Source organism: Mustela erminea, chromosome 6, assembly GCF_009829155.1.
Source record: "Mustela erminea isolate mMusErm1 chromosome 6, mMusErm1.Pri, whole genome shotgun sequence".
Lineage (NCBI taxonomy): Eukaryota > Metazoa > Chordata > Mammalia > Carnivora > Mustelidae > Mustela > Mustela erminea.
Window position 1 is genome coordinate 78258409 of NC_045619.1, and position 26229 is coordinate 78284637.

Consider the following 26229-nt stretch of genomic DNA (forward strand, 5'->3'; position numbering starts at 1 on the left):
ATGGTCTGAGTCAACTGTTAGTTTTATCACCTTAGCAAAATGACTGTTTTAGGCACAGGTATTATATGGCTATGAGAGCAAGGAGAACCTTTCTCTTACAAAAAAGACATATACCTCTGCCTGTGGTTGTGATTGCAATCTGAATGTTAGCTGTCACTCTATGGCCATGTGGTGAGACCAAGCTCACATGGTGAGAATGGTAATGGAAAAACAGACAGTACTCAGTTCCTGAGGACACTGATTGGCTGCAGAAATACTCCAGAAACTGCCCACTGCCTAGGCTCCTGGTTATCAGGCATCCCAAACCTAAACATTCCAAAATTGTTTTTGATTGTTAGAATAGTTCAGACACGCCATTTGAAGAAATTAAACATTTATGGAGTATATGTTTATTTAGAAACAGCAATACAGTTTCTCAAGAAAAAGATGACTTGAACTCCACCAATACAGAACAAAGCAACTTTCCATTATTCTCAGGTTAAATCTATAACCTTATTCCCCTTTAATAAATTTTAAGATACACAAAATACTTGGGAGAAGATACCAAAATTATACTAACATCATATTTTAAGGTAAAAAGCAGTTTAAAGGTAGTGATTTCTACATATCGCAGTACACCAACAGGCCTTCCTGCAGTTTTAGAATCATTACCACTCAAAATATTAATATATTTATGCAAAATGCCTGTGAAAAGTTGAAACACATGCAACCTTTTCCAGTTTTTGATTTCAGGAACAGGTGCAAACCACAATCTTCACAAATCTTCTGTTATAACATCCATCAAAAACCATTGGTCCAGCTCTCAAATACTGACAATGCATATTGCATGTGGGTCCTGCTAAGTCTTGAATGGATGACATATTCTACAGGTATACAATAAGCCCTGAATTACTTTTGCATAACATTCCAATACTCCCTGAAGAGATTTTATACAAAGCTGAAAAGAGCTATTTGCCATCATAGTCAAAGTCAGTTTACTTTTTAAATGGAATATAAAACTGATGGGTTCCCTTCATGTTTTATAAGGAGTTACTATGGTATTATGTGAGTGAATATGCTCATAAATTCAGATTGTATATATAAACCAAACATAAGCAAATGCTCTACACCAGTTCTTAAGTTTGATATTAAAAACCCTGACCACAGACCCTCCAAACAGCATTCAAAGTATTGGTAGGAGGAGAAATTTTCACTTCTTTTTTTTTTTCCCCTATTTTTTCAAAGGCACTCTTTTGTTTAAAAACCGAGTTTACAGAAAATTCTAAAGAAATAATCCTTTTAGACCTTTGGAATTATTGGTAGAGATGAGGTGACAAGCATTGTTTTCCATTTAAAAGTAAATTTGACATTTTTTTAATCAATTTTAAATTGCCTAGTCCAACATGCTATTCCACATTCTTCTCATGCTCTTTAACTCCTAGACATCTGAATTAATATCATACTCATTTCAGTTTTAAAAGAAAACATTCCTGTGCCATATAGACTTAAGTTTATATAACTTGATTTTAGAAATCTTGTTTCCTGTTCAGTGAATTAGGAAACAGCAAACACCAGAACAACTTAGCCAGACTTTAAGAGGCATAAAAGGGTTGCTTTGGCAATGTAAAAAGGATAACTGTTACAGTACAAATCATTAATCTACTTTTATTAAATATTAAAATGCAGTAAGGCAATTGTTTTAAGACACTTGAAAGTACATTTAATAAATGGATAACTGGCCCGATACCTGACATATTGCACCACTACTATCCTTCTCTATTTACTCTAAGGAATCAAAAAAGCTATTTAAAAAACAGATCCATGATCTTTCTAAAATACTTAAAGAGGTTCTGATTACTATTAAGGTATTTATTACTTAGAATACAAACTTCTCAAAGACACTGAACAGTATCTTTTCAGGCTTTTCCCTTCAATGTGGTTCTCCTGTCTTCCTATTCCCTTGAATCCATTTATAGCAGTTCAACTGAAAGTATGCCTACTGAAGAATCAAAAGATATGATTTACTGTGTAAGCTGCCATTCAAGGTAGAGCAGTGATGCCCAAATCTGGCTTCGTATCAGTATCATCTGGAAAACTGCTGTAATAGATTCCTGGGGCCCCTTCAGACCTAATCAAACCATCCCCTCCATCCCAGTCTCCCCTGTGTGAATCCATGTGGTTAATCTTGCATAATCCAACAACTGGCATGACTAAACCAACAACATTAAAAAGAGGGTATCTGTCATCATGTTTCCATAGGTCTTTGCTCACAAACTGGGATCCAGTAAAGAAATAAAATGTTGAATCATTATCACTGAATTTAGATCAGTGAGTAAAGTGACTGGAACAGATCTCTAGTATTGATGAATCAAACCAAAGTAGCTATGCTACTTGCCTCCATGAAAGCCAGCACCCTTCCTGACCCTGGAGTGCCTCATGAACTGAAACCAGAAGGCAGGCAGACAGTGGCACAGGGTAGGGGGCCTACAATTCAAAAAGTGACAGTTTCCACAGCATTTCTCTCCACCTCCACTTCTCGATTTTCCCATTCTCATTCCATCTTTTCTCTTACTCTGCCTTTTTGCCATTCTCACTTTTATTCCCTTCTCGATCCTTACTTTCTCACTTTCTCTCTTTTCCTTCTTTTTTTTTTAATCATTCATTTATAATCACTCCTTTCTTCTCTGCTTTCTCTTCCTTAAAAACTCCTCCTTACATAATATAAGCAAATTCTTACTGGAGATACATGTCAGAAAACATTTAGGAAACAGAATGATCTGTATAGGAGGCAAAACAGAACTCAACACTAATGCTCTTGTGTGGCATGTATCAGTCATGTAGAACGCATTCAACTCCATTATCTCTGTTGGGTCACGTTACTTTCTGACTTATGATTTCTGAGACTCATGAGGTTGGAAGAGCATATTGATTGTTTACAAACCTAAGGCACAGAGAAGGTGAACAGATATGCCTGAGGTCCCAAACCAAGAAAAGAATCCAGGTACAATACACAGACTTGTTTTCTTGCCATTATACCAGTAACATCGGACAGGAGGCAAGAACGAAAAAGCAATGAATAAGCGGTAATAGTATTATTTCAGGTTCTAAAGTGTCTAAAAGATAACTGGGTTACCTTATACATTATGAACTATTCTTCACAAGGGGGAAAAAAAAAGCAACTGTATTGCTTTAAAAAGCAAGTCACAATATATATTTTCTAAAGGTTTCCAAGCTTTTTTAAGATGGCTACTTCATACAAATGAAGTCTGACTACATTTTGAAATCATTCAACTTTGGTAATATGGCAGCCCAGAGATAGCTGAGGTTGTTCTAACACAAAGACTCAAAGAATACATAATGTAATTTATATAAACTGCATAGATATACTGTTTTATGAAAAGAAATATAATATATTCTCTAAGTTGTTATATATATTTAACCTCATTAATGCTGAGAACAGCATTTCTTAGGAATTCACAAAGAAAAAGTTACCATATCTAAGGATAAATTCAGAAAACTCATTTTACTATTGTTATGGATTTTCTATGAATTCTAAATTTTAGATAAATATAGTCCCTAAGTAGAAAGTTTTCACCATATCCGAATTTATGGTAAAATGCCCAATTAGGTCAGGTCTAAATAAAACCAGACAAAAAACCTTCTAACTGATCCACAAAGTGGAGTGTGTGACAGTGAAATAAGTCACGACATGAGACCAGAGATATACAGTCCAGTTGAATTAAATCATGACCACAATCTACATAGCCCCACCCCCATTATTAGAGCCCATGGGGCTGAGATTCTCTGTTCACTGAGGAAATTAAACCGAAGAAACTTACTAATAATATAAATCCGTATCTTGCTAATAACCCCAGTTCCTCTAATATTTCAGAATCACATTTATAATCTACTAACTGTGCCAAGAATTATGGTATCCTAACTTCAACCTTCAACTTGGCAAAATGATTCCCAGTAGTTCCCAAACTAGCTTACTTCAAAATCATCTGAGATGCTTATTAATTATATTTGTACCCTAATCTAACATTGAAGACAACTAAGGAAATTTGCTTAAGAATGGAAAGTAAATGAAGTCAAAGGAGGTATGATGTCATCGTAGTTACCAAAGTACTCATAGCAGAAAAATAACAGACTATCTGGCATTCTCTTTAATATACTTCAGTGAAGGGAAAAGGAATAGATGACACAAATACAGTAAGATATTTAAGTGTTTGAGCTGGGCAGTGAGTACCACTGTACTGTTCTGTTTTTATGTAGTTTTTAAATCTCTTCATTAAAAAACAATTGCAGCCCCTCTCTTAGACACAGTGTCCAAGAAGTCTAAGGGGAAGCCCAGGGATCCATGCTCACAAGCCCCCCTCGAGAGTCTAATCTAGACAGGCCAAGTTTTCTTTCGGAGACCATTAGAAATGGTCTGATATATATCCTCCAAACTTCAAAATCCTAGGATTCTCATTTTCTACTCAGTAAACTCAATGTCAGCACAGTTCACAAGTGCTTATATTCACCATGACATTCTGTCAAAGACATACAGATTGTGTTCTCTAAAAGCATCTGTTCAAAGAGTGCTCTAATTTGCCTTTTTTACACTCTCTCAATTTGCCCTGACTGAACTGCAAAAGACATAGGACAACTGCACTGACCATGTCTTTCTGCGTATGCCACGTCTCCACAGAGGACACTCTAAAGCCAATCACCACTTTTTTCACATAAGTGGTTTTTTTTCCTTCATGATTTTTCCTTTTCTAATTAAGCATTAAAATATCAAAAAAGGAAAAAGAATAACCACATAGCACTTAATAAATCAGATATATGGCACAGCATAGTACATGCCAAGTACTCAGAATCTAGTTATGTTAGAGAGAGCAGTCAAGAACACTAAGTAATATTTTTCTTCTCTTTGAGATTAAGAAAATGTCTTAAGTGATATTAAAAAAAGAAAGATATGCACATTAACCCAATCAAAACTACTTTTTCTATACTCAGATATAACAATCTTCTTAATCCAAATCATCCACAAAAGTTGTCTGACTTAAAAGTAAGGCTCTCTACATTTGCTTCTTCAAAAATATCTTGCAAAACCATTTTGAGGTAGAAGAAAAAAGTTTAAATGGATCACTTTTTTCTGCTTCATTGTAACTAAAATTACTGTTCACAGGAAGTATATAGCTTATGTCTTTTGGTCCATCACATTTTCCGTAATCATGTAAGTATACTAAGTTTCGTTCTCACTTTATGATCAGCGTATTTTTTGCTTCCAGAATGCCCAGTAAAGCTGAAAATTTTCATTTAAAGTGATGAAAATTTCCAAAAATATGTTTAACAATCTCAGATCTGAGTTTGGCAACACAAGTTAACATATACAAATGAAAATACTACATTTCACAAACACATACAAACTAAAACTCCTAACATTTTTATGGTTTTCCCATTTTCTTATACAGCTCAATTTTAAACATGCAGCTTACTTATCTAACTTTAACATGATTGTCACAGGAATATTTTAAAACAGAGATGAAATGTATAAAGGCACACATCGATTGTCAATGGTTACATCAGTTACATCACATTGCATTAGAAACAGAACATACTCTGTTTCTGTAAACTTTCTGTCACACATTTAAAGTGAGGTTAGTGCTGACATAAAATTATTGCTATACTCACAGTTTGAGTGTTTTCACTGTGTATGAGGTACATTTTCTCCATCCATACACCCCTACTGTTCCTACTCACTTGAGAAGAGTCAACCAAAGCAGGCTACAAACCATTCAAAAATATTTCATCAATACTGGACTGACAGCAAATAGCATTACAAAACATCAGAGATCAAAAATGTCTTCTTGTTGGAGTCCAAGACTTTAATTTATTCTTCATTACATGAATATATGCTCATTTAACTTCTTCAGGAGAAACAACTGTTCTGTAGATGAATAATTTCTTCCTGAATACTTCATCCAAGACCATTCCTTCATGCATGTCCTCTGATATTTTGTTGTTTTAATTCACTTGATTTAATGGTTACCAAGGATCACCTTTCCTTTGGAGGTCTATCATAACGGTCCTGTATGCTTTTTGTTAGCTGTTTGATAAATATTTTGTAAATTTTTCCACAGTACGTATGGACTGTCTTTTGTAGTTCCAGTTCTAAAGGTTTTAATAAGGAACGGATGTTGTTATCTTTAAAAGAACACTAGAGAAAGAAAATAAAAAGACAAAGATACATATAAAATTCAATTATGCTCCAAACTTCTTCAATTTAATATTTATGACTTCCACTTAGTCTCACAAAAAGTACATATGCTCAACAAATAATTTCAATGAATTAAATGGATGTATGTTCTCACATGAGAGGAGGAAGAAAGACACAGTAAATCACTGAGGGCATCAGGGAAAGTTTTTCAGAGAAGAAGTAATGGAGGCATGGCATTCCAAGCCAAAGCAAGTACACATTCAAGACCAGAGAAGGCCCAGAGACACCGACTGGTGTGAGATGATGACCAAAAGCTCTGAAGGTATAGGTCTGAGAGACTCTAAGGAAAGCCAAAATTCACTTCAATAATAGTGTTGAGGCTAGGCTACAAAGAAGTCAGAGAAAGGCATGGAGTGGGAGGAATGAATGCGAAATGACAGCACAGTTCAGGGTTTCCCAAAAAGCCCTAACTATATAAAGTGGTCCCATGGGTAAATGCATTTGGGAGCTGCTCCACATATGCACTCTTTATGGGAACTCACACTGGCACATGAAAAGCTGTAAACAGTGAAATGAAAAACACATGTGTTGAATGTTGTTTGGCCTACTGGTTCCAAAATATATTTTGACCAGAGTCCTTTTTTACGGTGTAAAATACTATGTAGCAGTTATTAAGTGGAAAGAAATTGCGACTTTATTGTTTTCAACTAGCTATATTTTTTGATTTGGTATTTACAACTAGGCATATTTTCAATTAGAAAGATAGATGGGGCTTAAAAATGGAGGAGTTTTGTGAAAGTTTAAAGTCAGTGAAAAATGCAAGCTCCTGAAAGAAATGCAGCACCTGAAATCTCTGAGGGTTCAAATGACCTGAGGTGAACCCCAAGGTTCACTATCATGACACTGAGGGAGAAGAAAGGAAAATGCCACTTGAATCACAAATAGTGAATCTATGGGAAACCACAGCCAATCTTTGGAGAACAGGATGAACTTAGATGATAATTTGTAATATGGCTTTTATCAATATAGAGATGTAAAGAGATGCTGAACTTCAGTATCTCTTTAGGAAGAAAACTATGAGCATTAACTGCATGAAACCATCACTCTTGGGGTGATTTTTTAAACTCAATAACATATACAGAGGATAAATATAGTTTAGAAGATTAAAAACAAAAAGAGGAGCAGATGCTTAACTGAATGTAATGTAAACAGTACTGACTGGCATGGAGGTATCTAGGAGAAACAAATAAAAGCTGGATTGGTTGGTTTTTTTTTTTTTTGTTTTTTTTTTTTAAGTGCTGTATATAGATATGGCAAAATTTATTTGGGGTTAAAAACAGCAGCCATGTTGAAAAAGGTAGGCTTTATCAAGTAACACCATCAAATAACATTTCAATGTGTCAAAAACCATCCTTGGACAACTGTGGTTGAGAGGCCAGTAATAATGGGAAGACCAAACTACGATCTTTTTCTTACTAAGCAATGGAAATACAATGACAACATGAGGTGACAGGGTGATGGGTGTTAAGGAGGGCACATGTTGGGATGAGCACTGAATATTATAATGCAACTAATGAATAGATGAACACTACAACAAAAACTTATGATGTACTATATGTTGCCTAAAATAATGAACTAAAAAAATTTTTTAAATAAAATAAAATGACAGTATTACAAAGGTGTTTAAAAGTTGATTTCCAGAAATATGAAGTACTTGAGACTCAGTTTCTTCATTTTCATGTTTTAAAACCCCAGTGTTTGTGGTTAAAAAAAATTTTTGTGGTTGCCTGGCTAGCTCAGTAGGGGAAGCATGCAAATCTTGATCTCAGGGTCATGAGTTTGAGCCCCATGTTGGGTGTAGATTACTTAAGTAAATAATTTAAAAAGTATTTTGAAGAAATACTGAAATAAAAACAGTGCCTCATGAATTAGTGCTCTTTTAGTCCACCGTATAACACAACAAATTTGACCTTTCAGGGACAAGATGATAAATTACCAAAATTGCCACCCATATAAATAGAGCCTGAAGTCACGGCACATTCTGGCATTCACAAATCTGCAGCGCTGCAGAGCTGTGCAGGACATAACTTGCATCTAGGTGCTCCCCTTCCCAGAGGCCACATGTGGCCTTACCTGACTGGAGGCCTTTTTCCACCCTGTATGGTTTGCCTGACTTACTTTGACTTCTCCTTCTCTGCCTGGTACTCATCGTCATAGCTCAGTTCAGATGTCAGTACTTCTGGGAAGCCTTTCCTGATACAATTAATCACTCCTTCACTGGCACAGTGCACGAACTTTTAAGAAGGTCATGCTTTACACATAAAACTGTCAGTTGAAAGGCAGCAAATAAGTATTGAGGTTAAGATGACTACAATTAGATAATCTGAGGCATTTTCAAAGAATACATGTTTTAAAAATAAGGCAGAATGGCAGTGCAATCCAATAAATGCTGAGAGCCAACTATATGCAAGAAGGTACAACATTACACCCTAAACCACAATTTCACTTTCCCTGCGGCCAACTGCAGTCTGGGAGCAGATGATCCTCCTCCTAACATATTGTCACAAGGTCTACGATAACCTAACGCTATGTTACAATGCCTACCATGCACCTATCTTCATCTCCTCACAGAGGCATTTTATCATCTCACATCATCAAGAAGGGTACATATAGGACAATAAACTATCCTGAGAGAAACCACATTCACAAAACTTTTATTACAATATTTTGTTATAACTATTCTACTTGATTATTGGGTATTATTCCTTAATCTCTTATGTGTCTAAGTTATAAATTAAACTTTATCAAAGTTATGTACGTATAGGAAAAAAACATAGTACATACAGGGTTCAGTACTATCTGTAGTTTCAGACATCCACTGGGGGGCTTGGAATATGTCCCCCATGGACAAGAGGGGAAAGACCAAAGCACAGAGGGAAACACTCAGGACAACTCCCTTGCAGAGATAGTTATGCAAATATAAGCAGGATATGAAGTAAATCAAAGTTAACACAGAACCACCAAGAAATGTAATTCAGAATGAAATACATGAAGCAGAAAATACCTTATAGAGCAATAAAATGTTTTGTTCCCATTCTACATTTGCAATTTTAATCTTAATATTTTTATTCACTCAACAACTAATATTTAACAAATATGTATGGACTGTAAAACTTGATTTGCTGGAAGGCACAGCCATGCATTTACATTGTAAAGATGGTTCATATCCTTTTTAATTCATATTGTTCATTGCGTTCAATGGCTATGACTAAGCTTCTGTCTGAAACTTGCATAAATACCCTTGTCTGAATACATTGCTTTTAAAAATTACACTTCTCATTGAATTATAGATAAGGGAAGATAAAAACACTAACAAAGAGCACTTACATAAAAGACTGATTAACTTCATTAAATTGAAAAATGGAAAGATACAGCTATAGTTAATACAGATTCAAAACAAATTATCAGTTCAGTACTTGAAATTATTTTAACGGATTTTTGTTCAAATCAAGTGTAATTAGTCAGCTTAAAACTATTAGTCACCTTTTTAAAAGTATATACTTATCAGAGATCAAAGATCAAATAAAACTAGTGAAATTTAATCCCTTAATAATGGATTCTTTAATGCTCAAAGGAAACAAAGATAGCATATTTTTATAAGAATGCATTTCTTTTATATTCTGCAGTCTCAGAACACCAAAAGTACTTCTCATTTGACAACCCGTGATAAAGCATTAATATACAAAATTGATTTCTGGGGGCATCATAAAGTCTGCTACATTAAAATGAACATAAACACTAAATTTTAGAATTCTTTAGTGAGTAGCTGTATCATGATAAATTGATTATACAGAAACTTCATCTGTCATGTTTACAGAAGAAACTTAGCAAATAATGCACAAAATGATAGCCCACAATGCCATTAGCACTTTGCTTACCACCAAGTTTGACAAACACTGATTTCCAGGAAAAAACTTCAATTCCTTATCATTGCAGATCATCACCTTGACACAGCATATCCTCACCACAATGATCCCAGCCCAGTCACTCCCTACCTTCACCCAGCACTCCACTCCTGAACAGCTCCACACCTGACCTCTCCATGGACTTTTCATGAAAAAAGTGTTTTTGTGCTGAAAACCCCTGAGCTTTTTACTCAGGCAGCACTCTGCCCAGATAGTCCCTGCTCCTAGAAAACTCTTCCTCATTCAAGGCTCACTTTATTATTTTTTTTTATTAACGTATCATGTATTGTTAGCCCCAGGGGTACAGGTCTGTGAATCGTCAGGCTTACCCACTTCACAGCACTCACCATAGCACATACCCTCCCCAAGGTCCATATCCCAACCGCCCATACTCCCTCTCCCCCCAGCAACCCTCAGTTTGTTTTGTGAGATTTAGAGTCTCTTACGGTTTGGCTCCCTCCCGATCCCAACTTGTTTCATTTTTTCAAGGCCCACTTTAAAGGCCTCCTTTGAGTGAAGCACAAGGCAAACAAAACTCTCTTATAGTTCCAGTATAGCCTCTGTCATAATGGATTACAGTGAAGTATTTTCATCCTCATTTCTATTAATGAAGCTCTACTAGACCAGTCATTAGCAATAAAAAGACTAAGAATCTAAAAAACAGAGGCAATCAGCTCTTTTCCTGACCTCCACACTTAAACTAGCACTCCTATTATTTACTTATGTTCTGTCTTCACATCCACATAAGATTAGGCACAGTCTAACAGAACAAAGTACACATCTGCATGAGAGACAAATGGTCACATATATTTCTCCCCAGGTATCAGTGAATTAACTGCATTAAGCAGTTAACTTTGCTCATTAAGCAAAATCATAAATGATAAATCCAATCTTCATTTGGACTTGCTCCAAGTTTGGTCCCCAACATACTCATGGAGACCTGGTTCAGGCATCAAACTAGAGGTATCTGGGGCAAGGGAGGAAAAGGGGCAGTATAATTTTCTCAAACTCAATATAAAGCAGATGCTTAAATGAGGAAACCCAATTTACAAAGGCAACAAAGAGGATAAAATACCTAAGCATAAACTTAAGATGTGTTCAAAATCTGAATGAAGAAATCTATTGAACATTTCTGAAAGAACAAATGGAAGGATGCCTCTTGTTCTTTTTTTTCTTAATTTTATTTATTTATTTGAAAGAGAGCGTGAAAGCACGAGTGGGATGAGGGGCAGAGGAAGAAGAAGACTCCCCACCAAGCAGAGAGCTTGATGTGGGACTCGATCCTCGGACTCTGGGATCACAACCCAAGACAAAGGCAGATGCCTAACCCACTGAGCCACCCAGGCACCCCGATGCACCTTGTTCTTCATTAAGATGTCTCAACACCATCAAAACATCACCATCAAAACATTAGCAGCTCCTAAGTTAACATAAGAAACTGATCCATTCCCTAAGGAAGATGTGATCCATATACACTGTGGAGTATTATGCCTCCATCAGAAAGGATGAATACCCAACTTTTGTAGCAACATGGACGGGACTGGAAGAGATTATGTTGAGTGAAATCAGTCAAGCAGAGAGAGTCAATTATCATATGGTTTCACTTATTTGTGGAGCATAACAAATAGCATGGAGGACATGGGGGGATGGAGAGGAGAAGGGAGTTGAAGGAAATTGGAAGGGGAGGTGAACCATGAGAGACTATGGACTCTGAAAAACAATCTGAGGGTTCTGAAGGGGCGGGGGGTGGGAGGTTGGGGGAACCAAGTGGTGGGTATTGAAGAGGGCACAGATTGCATGGAGCACTGGGTATGGTGCAAAAACAATGAATACTGTTAACACTGAAAAGAAATAAAAATTTAAAAAAAAAAAGAAAGAAAGAAACTGATCCATTCCCAATAAAAAGTTTTTTGAGTTAATGAGTTAATATTTGTTTTTTTAGTTAAATGAATTAAAATTTGTGGAAAAGTAAATACGCAATAGCTAGGAAAACACTGAGAACAGGCTCTGAAGAGGGAGTAACCTTAACAGATATTAAAACATAGTATTACCACAATGCCTTTATAACTAAAATAGTGTGACATTAGTGCACAATTAGACAAACCAGTGGAACAAAAAAGAAAATTCAGAAACTAGAAATGGAACTTTAGTATATAATAAAGTCCATATCTCAAATATTTGGGTTAAAGATAGACTTTTAAACAAATGGGTATTCTTTTTTTTTTTTTTAAAGATTTTATCTATTTATTTGACAGAGAGAGATCACAAGTAGGCAGAGAGGCAGGCAGAGAGAGGGGGAAGCAGGCTCCCCACTAAGCAGAGAGCCCGATGTGGGACTCGATCCGAGGACCCTGAGATCATGACCTGAGCTGAAAGCAGAGGCTTAACCAACTGAGTCATGCAGGCGCCCCTAAAAAACAAATTCTTAATGGCAAAAAATGCTATAAACAAAGTAGAACTAGGAGAAAACTCTTCCAGCAGATATCACAAATAAAGGACTAATATCCCCATTATACAAAGAGGGGAAGTAAAGACCAAAAAAACTCTCTCATGGTGATGGTTGCACGACTCTTAAAATACGTTAAAATCCACTAAATTATACACTTCAAATGAGTGAACTTTGTGAGATATAAATTATACATCAATAAAATCATTTTAAAAACCTACAGGATAGGTACAAGATTTGAAAGAAAATTCACCAAAAAAAAGATAAAAAATGTCCCTTAAATATATAAAATGATGTTCACTTAATTTATAAGAGAAAGGCAAATTAAAACTAAACTAAAAAAAAACAAAAAACAAAAAACAAAAAACCGAGGGGCGCCTGGGTGGCTCAGTCATTGGGTGTTTGCCTTCGGCTCAGGTCATGATCCCAGGGTCCTGGGATCGAGCCCTGAATGGGGCTCTGCTCCACAGGAGGCCTGCTTCTCTCTCTCCCACTCCCCCTGCTTGTATTCCCACTTTTGATGTGTCTGTCTCTGTCAAATAAATAAATAAAATCTTAAACAAAAACTAAACTAAGATTCCATTTCTCAGTTATCAGAATGGCTAAATTTTAAAAGCTTGAAAATACACTCCATTGATGAGGCTACTGGGGAATAGGCCTCCTCATAAATTATGGGCAGGAATTCAAACAATCCCTCTGTAGGGGAAATCGGCAGTATCTTCAATCCATAATTCCACTTGCAGCAACTTACGCTAAAGATACATCCCATCAATACAAATATACATATGGCAAGGTTATGCATTGCTGCATTATTTAGAATTCACAGTTCACAATTTTGGAAACTACCAAAATATTCAAACTAAGGGACTGCTTGAATTAACTCTGGTATATACACAAAATGCAGTACAGATATAGCTGTTTAAAAAAAAAAATAAAGAAGGGGAAGGGGAATGGATGAAGCAAGCTATGGAGATTAAGGAGTACACTTATCATGATGAGCATGGGGTGATGTAGAGAATTGTTGAATCACTATATTTTTTGTTTGTTTGTTTGTTTTAAAAATGTTATTTATTTATTTGACAGACAGAGATCACAAGTAGGCAGAGAGGCAGGCAGAGAAGAGGAGGAAGCAGGCTCCCTGCCGAGCAGAGAGCCCCATGGGGGCTCAATCCCAGGACCCTGAGATCATGACCTGAGCTGAAGGCAGAGGCTTTAACCCACTGAGCCACCCAGGTGCCCCTGAATCACTATATATTGTAACCTGAAACTAATATAACACTGTATGGTAACTACACTGGAATTAAAATTTTAAAAAAAGAGGAAGTGATTTTAAATCCATGAATTTCTGGACTATTTTACGTGAAAAACAATAAAAAAGAGTAAATAATATAAACAATATGCTATCTTTGTGTAAGAAAAGGTGGATTACAAAATATACATATCTCTGTCATCTCTACAGGAAGGATCAATTAGAAAACAATGAAATCAGTAACCTATGGTGTAGGGTATTTGGGGTGGAAAGGGTGAATAAAAAGTGATACCCCTGAGTAAACCCTTATTTAGTTTTCAGTTTTTGAAATATACTAACATTTACCCTATCAAATTAAAGTTGAACCAATAAAGATGGAGGAGAAGAAACCTTAAAACTGAAAGCATACTGAAACAAACAAACCCAGCTGTATTCCAAATTAATAAAATAACCACAATGAGAAGCAGGATAAAAAAACTAATCCAGGGCGCCTGGGTGGCTCAGTGGGTTAAGCTGCTGCCTTCGGCTCAGGTCATGATCTCAGGGTCCTGGGATCGAGGCCCGCATCGGGCTCTCTGCTCAGCAGGGAGCCTGCTTCCCTCTCTCTCTCTCTCTGCCTGCCTCTCTGTCTACTTGTGATCTCTCTCTGTCAAATAAATAAATAAAATCTTTAAAAAAAAAAAAAAAAAACTAGTCCAAGTAACTGCTGAACACAATACTGAGTACATGCCCTCATGGTGAGGGGGGAAGGGGCAGGTAGATAATGGGAACAAATCCTTAACTTTTCTTAGTAGGTTGGTTTTTAGCAAAGACTAGACCATTTCTGAAATTATTTTAAATGTACTGTAGGATTACACAAATGAGGAAGTGTTTCATTTTATGAGTCAGGATTCTAAATGCGGAAGGCGATAAAACATGAAAACAGAGTAAGAGAAAGCAGGAAGAACTCTGGGGAAACAGAACTGGAGGCATCAGTGTAACTACATGATTGTGTGTATAAGTTGTGTGTGTGCTGTGTATTTATATTTCCTAGCCCTGTCACTGAAAGGGGTCAGAAGTGAAGACAACCTTATAGCAATAAGCATGCCCAGCACCCTGAGCCCTCTAAAAGAAACCAGAGCTCCTATGACAGAGAGGTAATTTCAGGGTAGGACAAGGAAGGTAAAACAAGTCGAGCCTAGCATATTTTTTGAAAAAGATAATGAGGAGGTACCCAAAATAGTGAAGGGAATATGTCAGATGGGCACACGAGTTTGGCAAAAGGGACTCTAATGGCCAAACTGGAAACAACTTAAGCATCAACACCAATAATGCATTATAAATCATCAAGAAAAAATACCTATCAATGATTTCTTACTAATAATGTATGGATCAATAAATCGGCAAAAGGGGATGGCTCTTCCTTACCGGAGAATGCTTAGTGCCAAAATTGTACAGAGAAGGACAACTATGCCTGGACAGTCAGCAATTTGCAACTACCATAGTAAAGACTGGTTTAAACAAGAATCAACAATGGATGCTAAATGTAGCACAGAAATTCTGAAGAGGAGGATATTTATAGGATTTTAAAAAGCCCCACAGACTGCTCACAAGAAGAAAAACAACTACATAGTGGAGAAACTGAACAACATTTTTCATGAGTGATCAAAAGCAGCATCACCCATGAAAGGCAGGTAGACAAAGGTGACTATGAATGTGATACCCTGAGAAGCTCACAGGGCTTACGCAGTACTCTGACCAGGAGGGAATACTCTGAACCTAATCATAAGGAAATAGGCGAATATTAAGAATATTCTAGTAAGAAAAAAGATAAAGAGGCTCTATTCTCCAAAAATGCCAATGTCATAAAAGACAAAAACTGAGAAATTGTTCTATATCAAAAGAGAATATACATCAAAGTACTGTATCAATATGAAATTTCCTGAGTTGATACCTGTACTGTGCTTAATAAGAGAACATCCCTGTTCTTACTGAAAACATTAAAATCTTCAAGGAGTAAAAGAGCATGATGTGTGCAACTTACATTCAGATGGTTGAGAACAAAACATATCTATACTGAAAGAGAACTGATGATAAATCAAATGAGGTAAAATGTTAATAACTAATGAACATGAGTAAGGGATATGGAAATTCCTTGTTTATTCTTGCAAATACTCTAAGTTTGTAAGAATTTCAACACAGACAGTTAAAAAAAGAAAAAAACACATTCTTACATTTCTCAGTGCTTCATAAATGGCTCTAAATGCTGGTTGTTTATCATCGTGGTAAACACCTCTGTTCCCATGAAGAATAAAGATTCCTTCTTCTTCTGCTTCCTGGCAATTGCTTCCATATATACAATGATCTGGTCGATAATTCCATTGACACGGAAAAACAAAAAGGCTTTCTATGTGAAGAAAAATAAAACAATGAAGCAAATAACCCTAATTCCACAGAATTAACATTCTGCAAAAATTTTAAACACACAGCTCTTACAGGAGAAGATTTAAAATAGTGAAAAATGTTTAAAATTTAGATCCTTTCCTACAAAAACAATATTAAGAAAAGTTTTTTAAGAAGTTCTACTCTGTCTTAAACATAGTGATAATCACAAATATAAGCCAAAATTAAATAAATGTGTTTCTTTATTTACTAAATAATACCTATGATTTTTTACAAATGGGAAGAATTAAAGAAATTTAAATGATTACCTGGATTGTGAAAAAAGATGATATTCAACAGATCTTGATCCCCCCATGTGATGTTAAGTTTGTATTTTTTAAGCAATGGCATAAGTATATCTCCCCATCGCAGCCGTACAGTTGTCATGTCATTCTGTTGGTAAATACATTGAGAAGATCCTCAGGCCTCCATGGTTAATATGGCAACAATGGCAGTTCCCCATTCTTCCCTCAGTATCACAGAGCAACAAGAAGAAATGCAAACTTCTTCTGTTATAAAACCAAGTGACTCTAACGTAAATAGGACTGTCCATTTGGGAGTAGGAAAGATAATAAAAGAAGGTATCTGAAGCTGCATGTAGAAGTAATAAAACTAATAAAAGTCAGGAAAGACTGGGAAAGAAAAACTAGGTGATAGTTTTAAGTACTTTGTAGATGATAGTTTTAAGTACTATAACCATGATCTCATCCTAAAACGCAGATCAGATTGTTTTAGTACCTATGTCATATGTCTAGACATAGTATCTAGGTCTGTATCACAGTTATTGTGGATTCAACCTGTTAACATACAAAGTACTTGGACAGTACTTGGCACATGACACATCTCAGTGTTAGCTATTATTGTTACCAGGATCACTATCACTCTTAGACTGATTAGCCAATCTTTCATAATTGACATTTCAAAGAGATCAATTTGAAACCAGTAAATAAAAAACAGATTATGAATTTCATCAGGTGCCTTTTCAACCTCTATAAAGTTGCTCAAAGTTCATTATTTTAAGACACAAAGTCAAATACCCAAGGAAACAACCAAGTTGAAAGAGGGTCTGAAGCTTGTGAATATGAGTGAGAAGTGGAGCTGAATACTAAGCCTTTCCATTTAATTTGATTCTTAAACTCTTCAGACTTAACCCAATATTCCTCAACGCACAGTTTTCAGTGTGCACAGTGAATTTTAAAAATCCTTCACAATGGGGTGCCCGGGTGGCTCAGTGGGTTAAAGCCACTGCTTTAGGCTCAGGTCATGATCCCAGGGTCCTGGGATGGAGCCCTGCATCCAGCTCTCTGCTCAGCAGGAGACCTGCTTCTTTTCCTCTCTCTCTCTGCCTGCCTCTCTGCCTACTTGTGATCTCTGTCTGTCAAATAAATAAATAAAATCTTTAAAAAAAATAAAATAAAATGCTTCACAATGTTAAGTACAGAAATTAAGAATAACATTTAGAAACCTTTACAGCAACTCAACAGAATGTTATGTCTATTTAATCTAATATTTTTCTAGTAACATATCATTTTTACAAAAGCATTGCCGCATGGAAAAACTAAATTTAAAAAACAAAACTGAGAGGCGCCTGGGTGGCTCAGTGGGTTAAGCCGCTGCCTTCGGCTCAGGTCATGATCTCAGGGTCCTAGGATCGAGTCCTGCATCGGGCTCTCTGCTCAGCAGGGAGCCTGCTTCCCTCTCTCTCTCTCTTTCTTTCTGCCTACCTCTCTGTCTACTTGTGATCTCTCTTTGTCAAATAAATAAATAAAATCTTTTAAAAAAACAAAAAAAACTGATCCTTCATACCCAGTCTGAAAGACACTGTTATATGCTATTCTAGGATACATAATAAACACAATGGGAATATAAACAATCTATCTTTTAAGAAAGAAAAAGAAAAGAGAGAATTCCAAAGGGGAAAAAGCTATATATTTAAACTAAATATTATCTGCTATAATTTTATTACTCTTGTGTGAAGTTTCTCAGAACACCAAAACACTCTGGAAAATAACTGAAGGAAGTTTTACTTAAGGAAATAATAAGAAGATACTTTATGGAAAGGACAACTCTGAAATAAGTCATTTAGCATGTTAACTAAATATTCTTAGCATCTGAAAAGGGAACTCTGAATTGTACAAGGACAAAGACAACCAACACATTCAACAGACAGGGCTGGTGGACCTCTTGTACCATGCCATGTTTGAACATGAATTCATTGAATTTTTTCCATTCAAATATAATAAATATAAATATATAAAATATATATATAAATGTACATATTCAAAGAAAAAAATGATTATGAACATTTGGAGAGTATATGATATGGTGAGTGCTGTGAAATGTGTAAGCCTGAAGATTCACAGACCTGTACCCCTGGCGCAAATAATACATTATATGTTAAGAAAAATAATTAATAAAAAAGAAAATCAACGAAGGATCAAATTACAAGGTCTAGTGCAGTCTTAGGAAAAAAAAAAATCAAAGGGGTGAAACAACCCTTAGATGTTAAAGAAAAAGTCCTACTGCAAAAATTTTGGATGAGAAGCAATAACACTAGCTTTAAATGCAATTATATAACCTAAAATATCCAAGAGAACCAATGAAATATGGTAAGAAATGAGTTTAGAAAAGAAGCATTATAAAAGACATCGAACTTTCATTCTTCACAGACGACATGAAAACCCAAAAGACAAGGAAAAAAACTGCTAGAACTGATACAGGAAGTCAGCAAAGTTGCAGGTTATAGTATCAATGCACAGACGTCTGTTGCATTTCTATATACCAATAATGAAGCAGCAGAGAGAGAAATCAAAGAATGAATCCCATTTGCAATTGCACCAAAACCAGTAAGATATCTAGGCATAAACCTAACCAAAGAGATAAAAGATCTGTATCTGAAAACTACAGGACACTGATGAAAGAAGTTTAGGGGGGCTCCTAGGTGGCTCAGTTGGTTAAGCAACTGCCTTAGGCTCAGATCATGATCCCTAGGTCCTGGGATCAAGCCCTGCAAGGGGCTCCTTGCTTGGCAGAGAGTCAGCTTCTCCTTCTGCCTCTCTTGGCTACTCCGCCTGCTTTGTTCTCTCTGTCAAATAAATAAATAAAAATTCTGAAAGGAAGGAAGGAACGAATGAACGAACGAACTGAGGAAGGACAGAAAGAAGAAAGAAAGAAAAAAGAGAGAGAGAGGAAGGAAAGAGGGAAGGAAGGAACTGAGGAAGGACAGGAAGGAAGAAAGGAAGAGGGAAGGATGGATGAAGGAGGAAATTAAGGAAGACACAAAGAAATGAAAACATGTTCCAAGCTCATGCGCTGGAAGAACAAGCACTGTTAAAATGTCTATACGGCCCAAAGCAATCATTTAATGCAATCCCTATCAAAATACCACCAGTATTTTCAGAGCTAGAACAAACAGTCCTAAAATTTTTATGGAACCACAAAAGACCCCAAGTAGCCAAATGTTGAAAAAGAAAATCAAAGCTGTAGGCTTCACAATTCCAGACTTCAAGCTGTATGACAAAGCTAAAGTCACCAATACAGTACAGTACCGGCACAAAAATAGACGCACAGATCAATGGAACAGAATAGAGAACCCAGAAATGGACCCTCAACTCTATGGCCAAATAATCTTTGACAAAGCAGGAAAGAAGGTCCAATGGAAACAAGACAGTCTCTTCAACAAATGGTGTTGGGAACACTGGACAGCCACAAGCAGACGAATGAAACTGGACCACTTTCTTACACCATACAGAAAAATAAATTCAAAATGGATGAAAGACTTAAATGTGAGACAGGAACCCATCAAACCCCTAGAGGAGAACACAGGCAACAACCTCTTTGACCTCAGCTGCCATAACTTCCTACGAGGCATGTCTCCAGAGGCAAGGGAAACAAAAGCAAAAATGAACCATTGGGGCTACATCAGGATAAAAAGCTTCTGCACAACAAAGCAAACAATCAACAAAACCTTTAAAAGGCAACCTACAGAATGGGAAAAGATATTCACAAATGACATGTCAGATAAAGGCCTCGTATTCAAAATCTCATAAAGAACTTACCAAACTCAACACCCAAAAATACAAATAATCCAGTCCAGAAATGGGCAGAAGACATGTACAGACATTTCTTCAAAGACAACGTACAAATGGCCACAAGATGTTCATCACTTGACATCAGGGAAATACACATCAAAACCACAATGAGATACCAACACCTCATACCCATCAGAATGGCTAAAATTAACAACTCAGGAAACAACAGGTGTTGGCAAGGTTGTGAAGAAAGGGGAACCCTCTTATACTAATGCAGAATGCAAACTGATGGGAATGCAAGCTGGTGCAGCCACTCGGAAAACAGCGTGGAGGCTCCTCAAAAAGGTAAAGATAGAAGTACCCTACGATCCAGTAATTGCACTACTAGGCATTTACCCAAAGGATACAAAAAGTGATTTGAAGGGGCACCTGCACCCCAACATTTAGAGCAGCAATGTCCACAATAGCCAAACTATGGAAAGAGTCCAGATGTCCATCGGCAGATGAATGAATAAAGAAGATGTGGTATACATCTACAAGGGAATAGTACTCATCCATCAAAAATAGTGAGATCTTGCCATTTGCAATTACATCAATGGAGCGAGTGTATTACGCTAAGTGAAATAAGTCAGACAAAGAAATACCGTATGGTTTCACTTATACATGAAATTTTAAAACAGATGAACATATGGGAGGGGTAGAGATAAAAAGAGAGGGAGACAAACCATAAGAGACTCTTAACTATAGGGAACAAACTGAGGGTTGACGGAGGGGAGAAGGGTGGGGGAATGGAGTAACTGGGTGATGGGCAATAAGGAAGGCACTTGATGTAATGAGCACTGGGTTAATGCAACTGATGAATCACTAAATTCTACCTCTGAAACTAATAACACACTATATGTTAACTAAATTCAATTTAAATAAAATTTTTTTTAAAAAGAGTCATTACATATAAAAAGAGTTCAGGTTATAGAAAAAACAAATTTTTTTTTAAAGATTTTTATTTATTTAGTTGACAGCCAGAGATCACAAGTAGGCAGAGAGGCAGACAGAGAGAGAGGAGGAAGCAGGCACCCTGCTGAGCAGAGAGCCCGATGCGGGGCTCGATCCCAGGACCCTGAGATCATGACCTGAGCCGAAGGCAGCGGCTTAACCCACTGAGCCACCCAGGCGCCCCTAGAAAAAAATTTTTTTAGGTAGAGAAATGGTCAAGGAGTATGGGCAAACAGCCATTCACAAAAGAGAAAACAAATGGCCAAAAATTAAATGAAAATATAGGGGCCCCTGGGTGGCTCAGTGGGTTAAAAAGCCTCTGCCTTCAGCTCGGGTCATGATCCCAGGGTCCTGAGACTGAGCCCCACATCAGGTCTCCGCTCAGGCAGCCTGCTTCCCCTTCTCTCTCTCTGCCTGCCTCTGCCTACTTGTGATCTCTGCCTGTCAAATAAACAAATAAAATCTTTAAAAAATAAAAATAAAAAATAAGTGAAAATAGAATTTTTCCAAACTGACAGTATAGTCAGGAAAGTATAAGTTAAAATATGATATATTCCAGCCATATAACTACATGCTCATACTAGTACACACAAATAATAAAACCAAATCATCCATTCTCTGCTATCAGATATACACATTAAAAGTGTGACAGACTCTGTACTGACATAAAAACCAGTCAATTATATATTTACTAAGTAAAAATAGCAAACTGAAGATGTATAAAACTATTTCTATTTAAGTGCTTATGTACAGGTACATCTGTTTCAAAACATTTTCCTAATGGGTCTTAAAAATGTATAGTAAAGTTTGTAATATCATTTGGGCAAAGAAATGAAACTGAGAAGAGTGGTATGTAAGGGGAGACTTTTCTCTTTTATTCTACATACAATGAATTATTTAAATTTTTATAAGCCTAATATCATTCTGCAATTCTTTAATTTTTTTAAGTTTATTCATTTATTTAAGTAAACTCTATACCCAATGTGGAGCCTGAACTCACAACCCCAATATCAAGTCACATATTCCTCTGACTGAGTCAGCCAGGTGCCCCCATTTTGTAATTTTTAAAAAGGAAAGTGTAGCTCTAATTTACTAATTTTAGCAAACCTGCCACCAAAATGTGCACATATTAAGGTCAATTAATTTTACTTTAGAATAATGTATGCTTTTGAAAATACTATCATTATGAGTCTATCTTTACATAAGTATAAAACTGTTAGATAGCTATTCATAGCATGTTCCAACAGTGTAGATACTGGGAACTCGTCAGTTTCCAAAGATCAGTTATTGCACTAATCTCTGAAAAGTTCTATCCTTGTTAGTAAGATGTTCATTGATACTCTGTTCTCATAAGCTATATATATAATAGAGTAAAAGTCCTCATGACATACATTTTGCAAATATGTAAAAATAACCACCATGTCTACTTCATGGACATGGAAATGTTCTCTTTCCAATATTTTTTTTTAAAGATTTTATTTATTTATTTGACAGACAGAGATCACAAGTAGGCAGAGAGGCAGGCAGAGAGAGAGGGGAAGCAGGCTCCCCGCAGAGAGCCCCATGCAGGGCTCGATCCCAAGACCCTGGGATCATGACCTGAGCCGAAGGCAGAGGCTTTAACCCACTGAGCCACCTAGGTGCCCCATTTCTTTCCAAAAAGAACTCACTAAGGGCCCAGTTTCTAAAACTTCCATCTATCCTCTGCCAGTAATTATCTATTAAGTTGCTACTCATGTCATATCCCACCCTAAATATTCCCAATACAAAGTTGTACAAAACACACAATCTGCTCTCAGTAGGTAGAGAAAACAGACAAAGATTACAAAGTAATATATAGCAGGATGTAAACAGAGTACACACCAAATATTCAAGAAAAGGACTCTCAAGATGCCTTATTTGGGGTGTCTGGCTGGCTTAATCAGTAGAGCATGTGACTCTTGATCTCAGGGTTGTGGGTTTGAGCCCCACGTTAAGTGTATTTTAAAAATAAATAACAAGGGGCACCTGGGTGGCTCAGTTGGTTAAGCAACTGCCTCAGCTCAGGTCATGATCCCAGCATAATGAGAAACAACAAAAAAGTAGAATTTTTACTATTTTAATTTGTGATGTATACAACTTTTATACATCAGTTTGGAAATAAACAGTCATGAATGATAGGGACTGGGTGACAGAAAAGCAAATTAAGAATTTAAAATACGGGGGCGCCTGGGTGGCTCAGTGGGTTAAGCCGCTGCCTTCGGCTCAGGTCATGATCTCAGGGTCCTGGGATCGAGTCCCGCATCGGGCTCTCTGCTCAGCAGGGAGCCTGCTTCCCTCTCTCTCTCTCTGCCTGCCTCTCCGTCTACTTGTGATTTCTCTCTGTCAAATAAATAAATAAAATCTTAAAAAAAAAAAAAAAAAAAGAATTTAAAATATGGCCACTGGTAGTCTTACAGCTTTTCATGCAGTAAGAACCATGCGTCAACATTCACAGATGTGTAAGAAACAGTTTAGAAAGTTACTATAAGTGGGCGCCTGGGTGGCTCAGTGGGTTAAGCCGCTGCCTTCGGCTCAGGTCATGATCTCGGGGTCCTGGGATCGAGTCCCACATCGGGCTCTCTGCTCAGCAGGGAGCCTGCTTCCCTCTCTCTCTCTCTCTCTCTCTGCCTGCCTCTCCATCTACTTGTGATTTCTCTCTGTCAAATAAATAAATAAAATCTTTAAAAAAAAAAAAAAAGAAAGTTACTATAAGTAATCAGTTATATTACTAGAGCCAAAAATTGTAGAATTAATAGGAAAAAACAAGGCAATGTTTGCTACAGATACAGTCTGGAAAACAATCAGGAAAAACAAAGACATATATATGAAAAAAGGAATCAAAATAAATTTTATGGAAACATCTTAGCAATCATAAATATAGAAATATTTGAAAATAAAGCAAAACTGTGTTGCTCCCACTGGGCAAGAACAGGATTATTTGGAACACAGGGACAGTAGGTGTAAAGAAAACTGCACCTACTGAATTAATGTATAATATAATCATGCCTCTCATAGTCTTCTTCATTAAGTCTAATTACACACAGATGAAAACAAAGTTCAAAGTTTAGAAATGATTTCAACTCCCATATCTACAGCTCTAGTTGATTTTAGAACATGCCATGACACACACAAAAAAAAGAAGGGGGAGAAAACATTGCAGTACTTAGGAGTGACATTTAAATAAGTAAAAGACAATCACAGATTTGAACTACAGAGTTATAATTTTGAAATGTTTAAAAAATAATGGTGTTATACTACATTATCTCTAAGGTTCTTTGCAACAGTAAACTTCTCATAATTCTATGAATTTCAAATGAAGAGTTACTGAGAAGTCATATTATCCCTTAGCAGGTAATCTTACAGCACCATCTTCTGGTATAATATTACTGTGCATAGGCTAGCAATCAGAATAGGAGGAATTCATGTTATTATGTACTATTTAGTACAACTCAAGCTATATTAACAATATAGGGTAATAATTGGGTAGTTGAAGAAATGTTGTGAATCAAGAGTACAGGTTACACTAGCCTCATTAAAGCATTCAAAATTGAAAAGCACACAAAACTGAAATAAAATCAAGATTTCATCAAGAAAATGAGAAGGCTAAAACAACAACAAAAAAACTAGGCTTACTAAATCTACAGAAAATAAGAATGATGGTACAAACAGTCCTAACACTGAAACATCAAGGTGTGGGCAAGGCTACGAGCAGTTGTTATGCCTACACCAAAGATGAATCAAGGAAAGAACTCTAAATGAGGCCAAGATTTAAATAAGATACACAAGAGGAGTAATGAATAACAGTGTGAAGTCTGGGCTACCAGAAGCCATAAGAAAAATATCTGATAAATATATATGCATATGTACACATACACATATTTTCTCATATCATCAAAGATATAATACTCCTTAATGTTTAATATAGCCCCAACCAGATGTAAAGGGATAAACAGCAAGTCTATATAGGTATCTAAGAAGCCACTGTATTTAGCTAACATTTAAGCGCTTACCACATGCCATGCTCTGCACTAAGCATTTTATTTTCATTTCTCATTTTAATTCCAATGTAATAATCACACGTTATATTAGTTTCAAGTATTCAATATAGTGATTCAACAATTCTATACATTAGTCAGTGCTCATCCTAAGTGTGCTCTTTAATCCCCATCACCTATTCCATACATTTCTGCACCCACAAACCCTCTGGTAACCATCAGTTTGTTCTCTATAGTCAAGAGCCTGTTTCTTCATTTGTCTCTTTATTTGTTCACTTGTTTCCTTAAATTCCATATAAGAATGAAATCATACAGAATTTGTCTTTCTCTAATTTCACTTAGCATTCATCTGGCTTCACCCATGTTATTGAAAATGGCAAGATTTCATTCCTTTTTATGGTTGAGTAATAGTCCACCATGTGTATGTGTATATGTAGGTATATATGTGGTATATAACCACATCTTCTTTATTCATTCATCAGTGGACACTTGGGTTGCTTGCTTCCATAATTTTATGCTTCTTATAAATAATGCTGTGATAAACATAGGGGTTCATGTGTCTTTCTGAATTAGTGTTTTTCTATTTTTTGGGAAAATACCCAATAGTGAAGTTACTGTATCACACTGTAATTCTATTTTTAACTTTTTTGAGGCATCTCATACTGTTTTCCATAGTGGCTGCACCAGTTTGCATTCCTACCAACACTGGACAAGGGTTCCTTTTTCTCCAAACCCTCACCAACACTTGTTTCTTGTTGTTTTTGATTTTAGCCATTCTGACAGGTATGAAGTCGTATTTTTATAGTTTTGATTTGCATTTCCCTGATAATGAGTGACGTTGAACATCTTTTCCTGTGTCTGTTTGCCATCTGGATGTCTTCTTTGGAATACTATCTGTTCATGTCTTCTGCCCATTTTTTG

The 26229-nt window shown here is 36.4% G+C and overlaps 1 protein-coding gene across 2 annotated transcripts in view; it reads right to left on the reverse strand.

The window, feature by feature from the left end:
• Positions 1 to 369: 369 nt before the first annotated feature.
• Positions 370 to 26229, reverse strand: part of GXYLT1 (glucoside xylosyltransferase 1) — a 54971-nt gene continuing 29111 nt past the window's right edge. For both annotated transcript variants that reach the window (XM_032347898.1, XM_032347899.1), the window contains 3 exons: positions 16538 to 16661; positions 16061 to 16233; positions 370 to 6187 (listed from right to left, as the gene is read on the reverse strand). In XM_032347898.1, coding sequence (XP_032203789.1) covers positions 6026 to 6187; positions 16061 to 16233; positions 16538 to 16661 — 459 coding nt within the window. In that variant the 3' untranslated portion in view covers positions 370 to 6025. The remainder of the gene's footprint in view (positions 6188 to 16060; positions 16234 to 16537; positions 16662 to 26229) is intronic.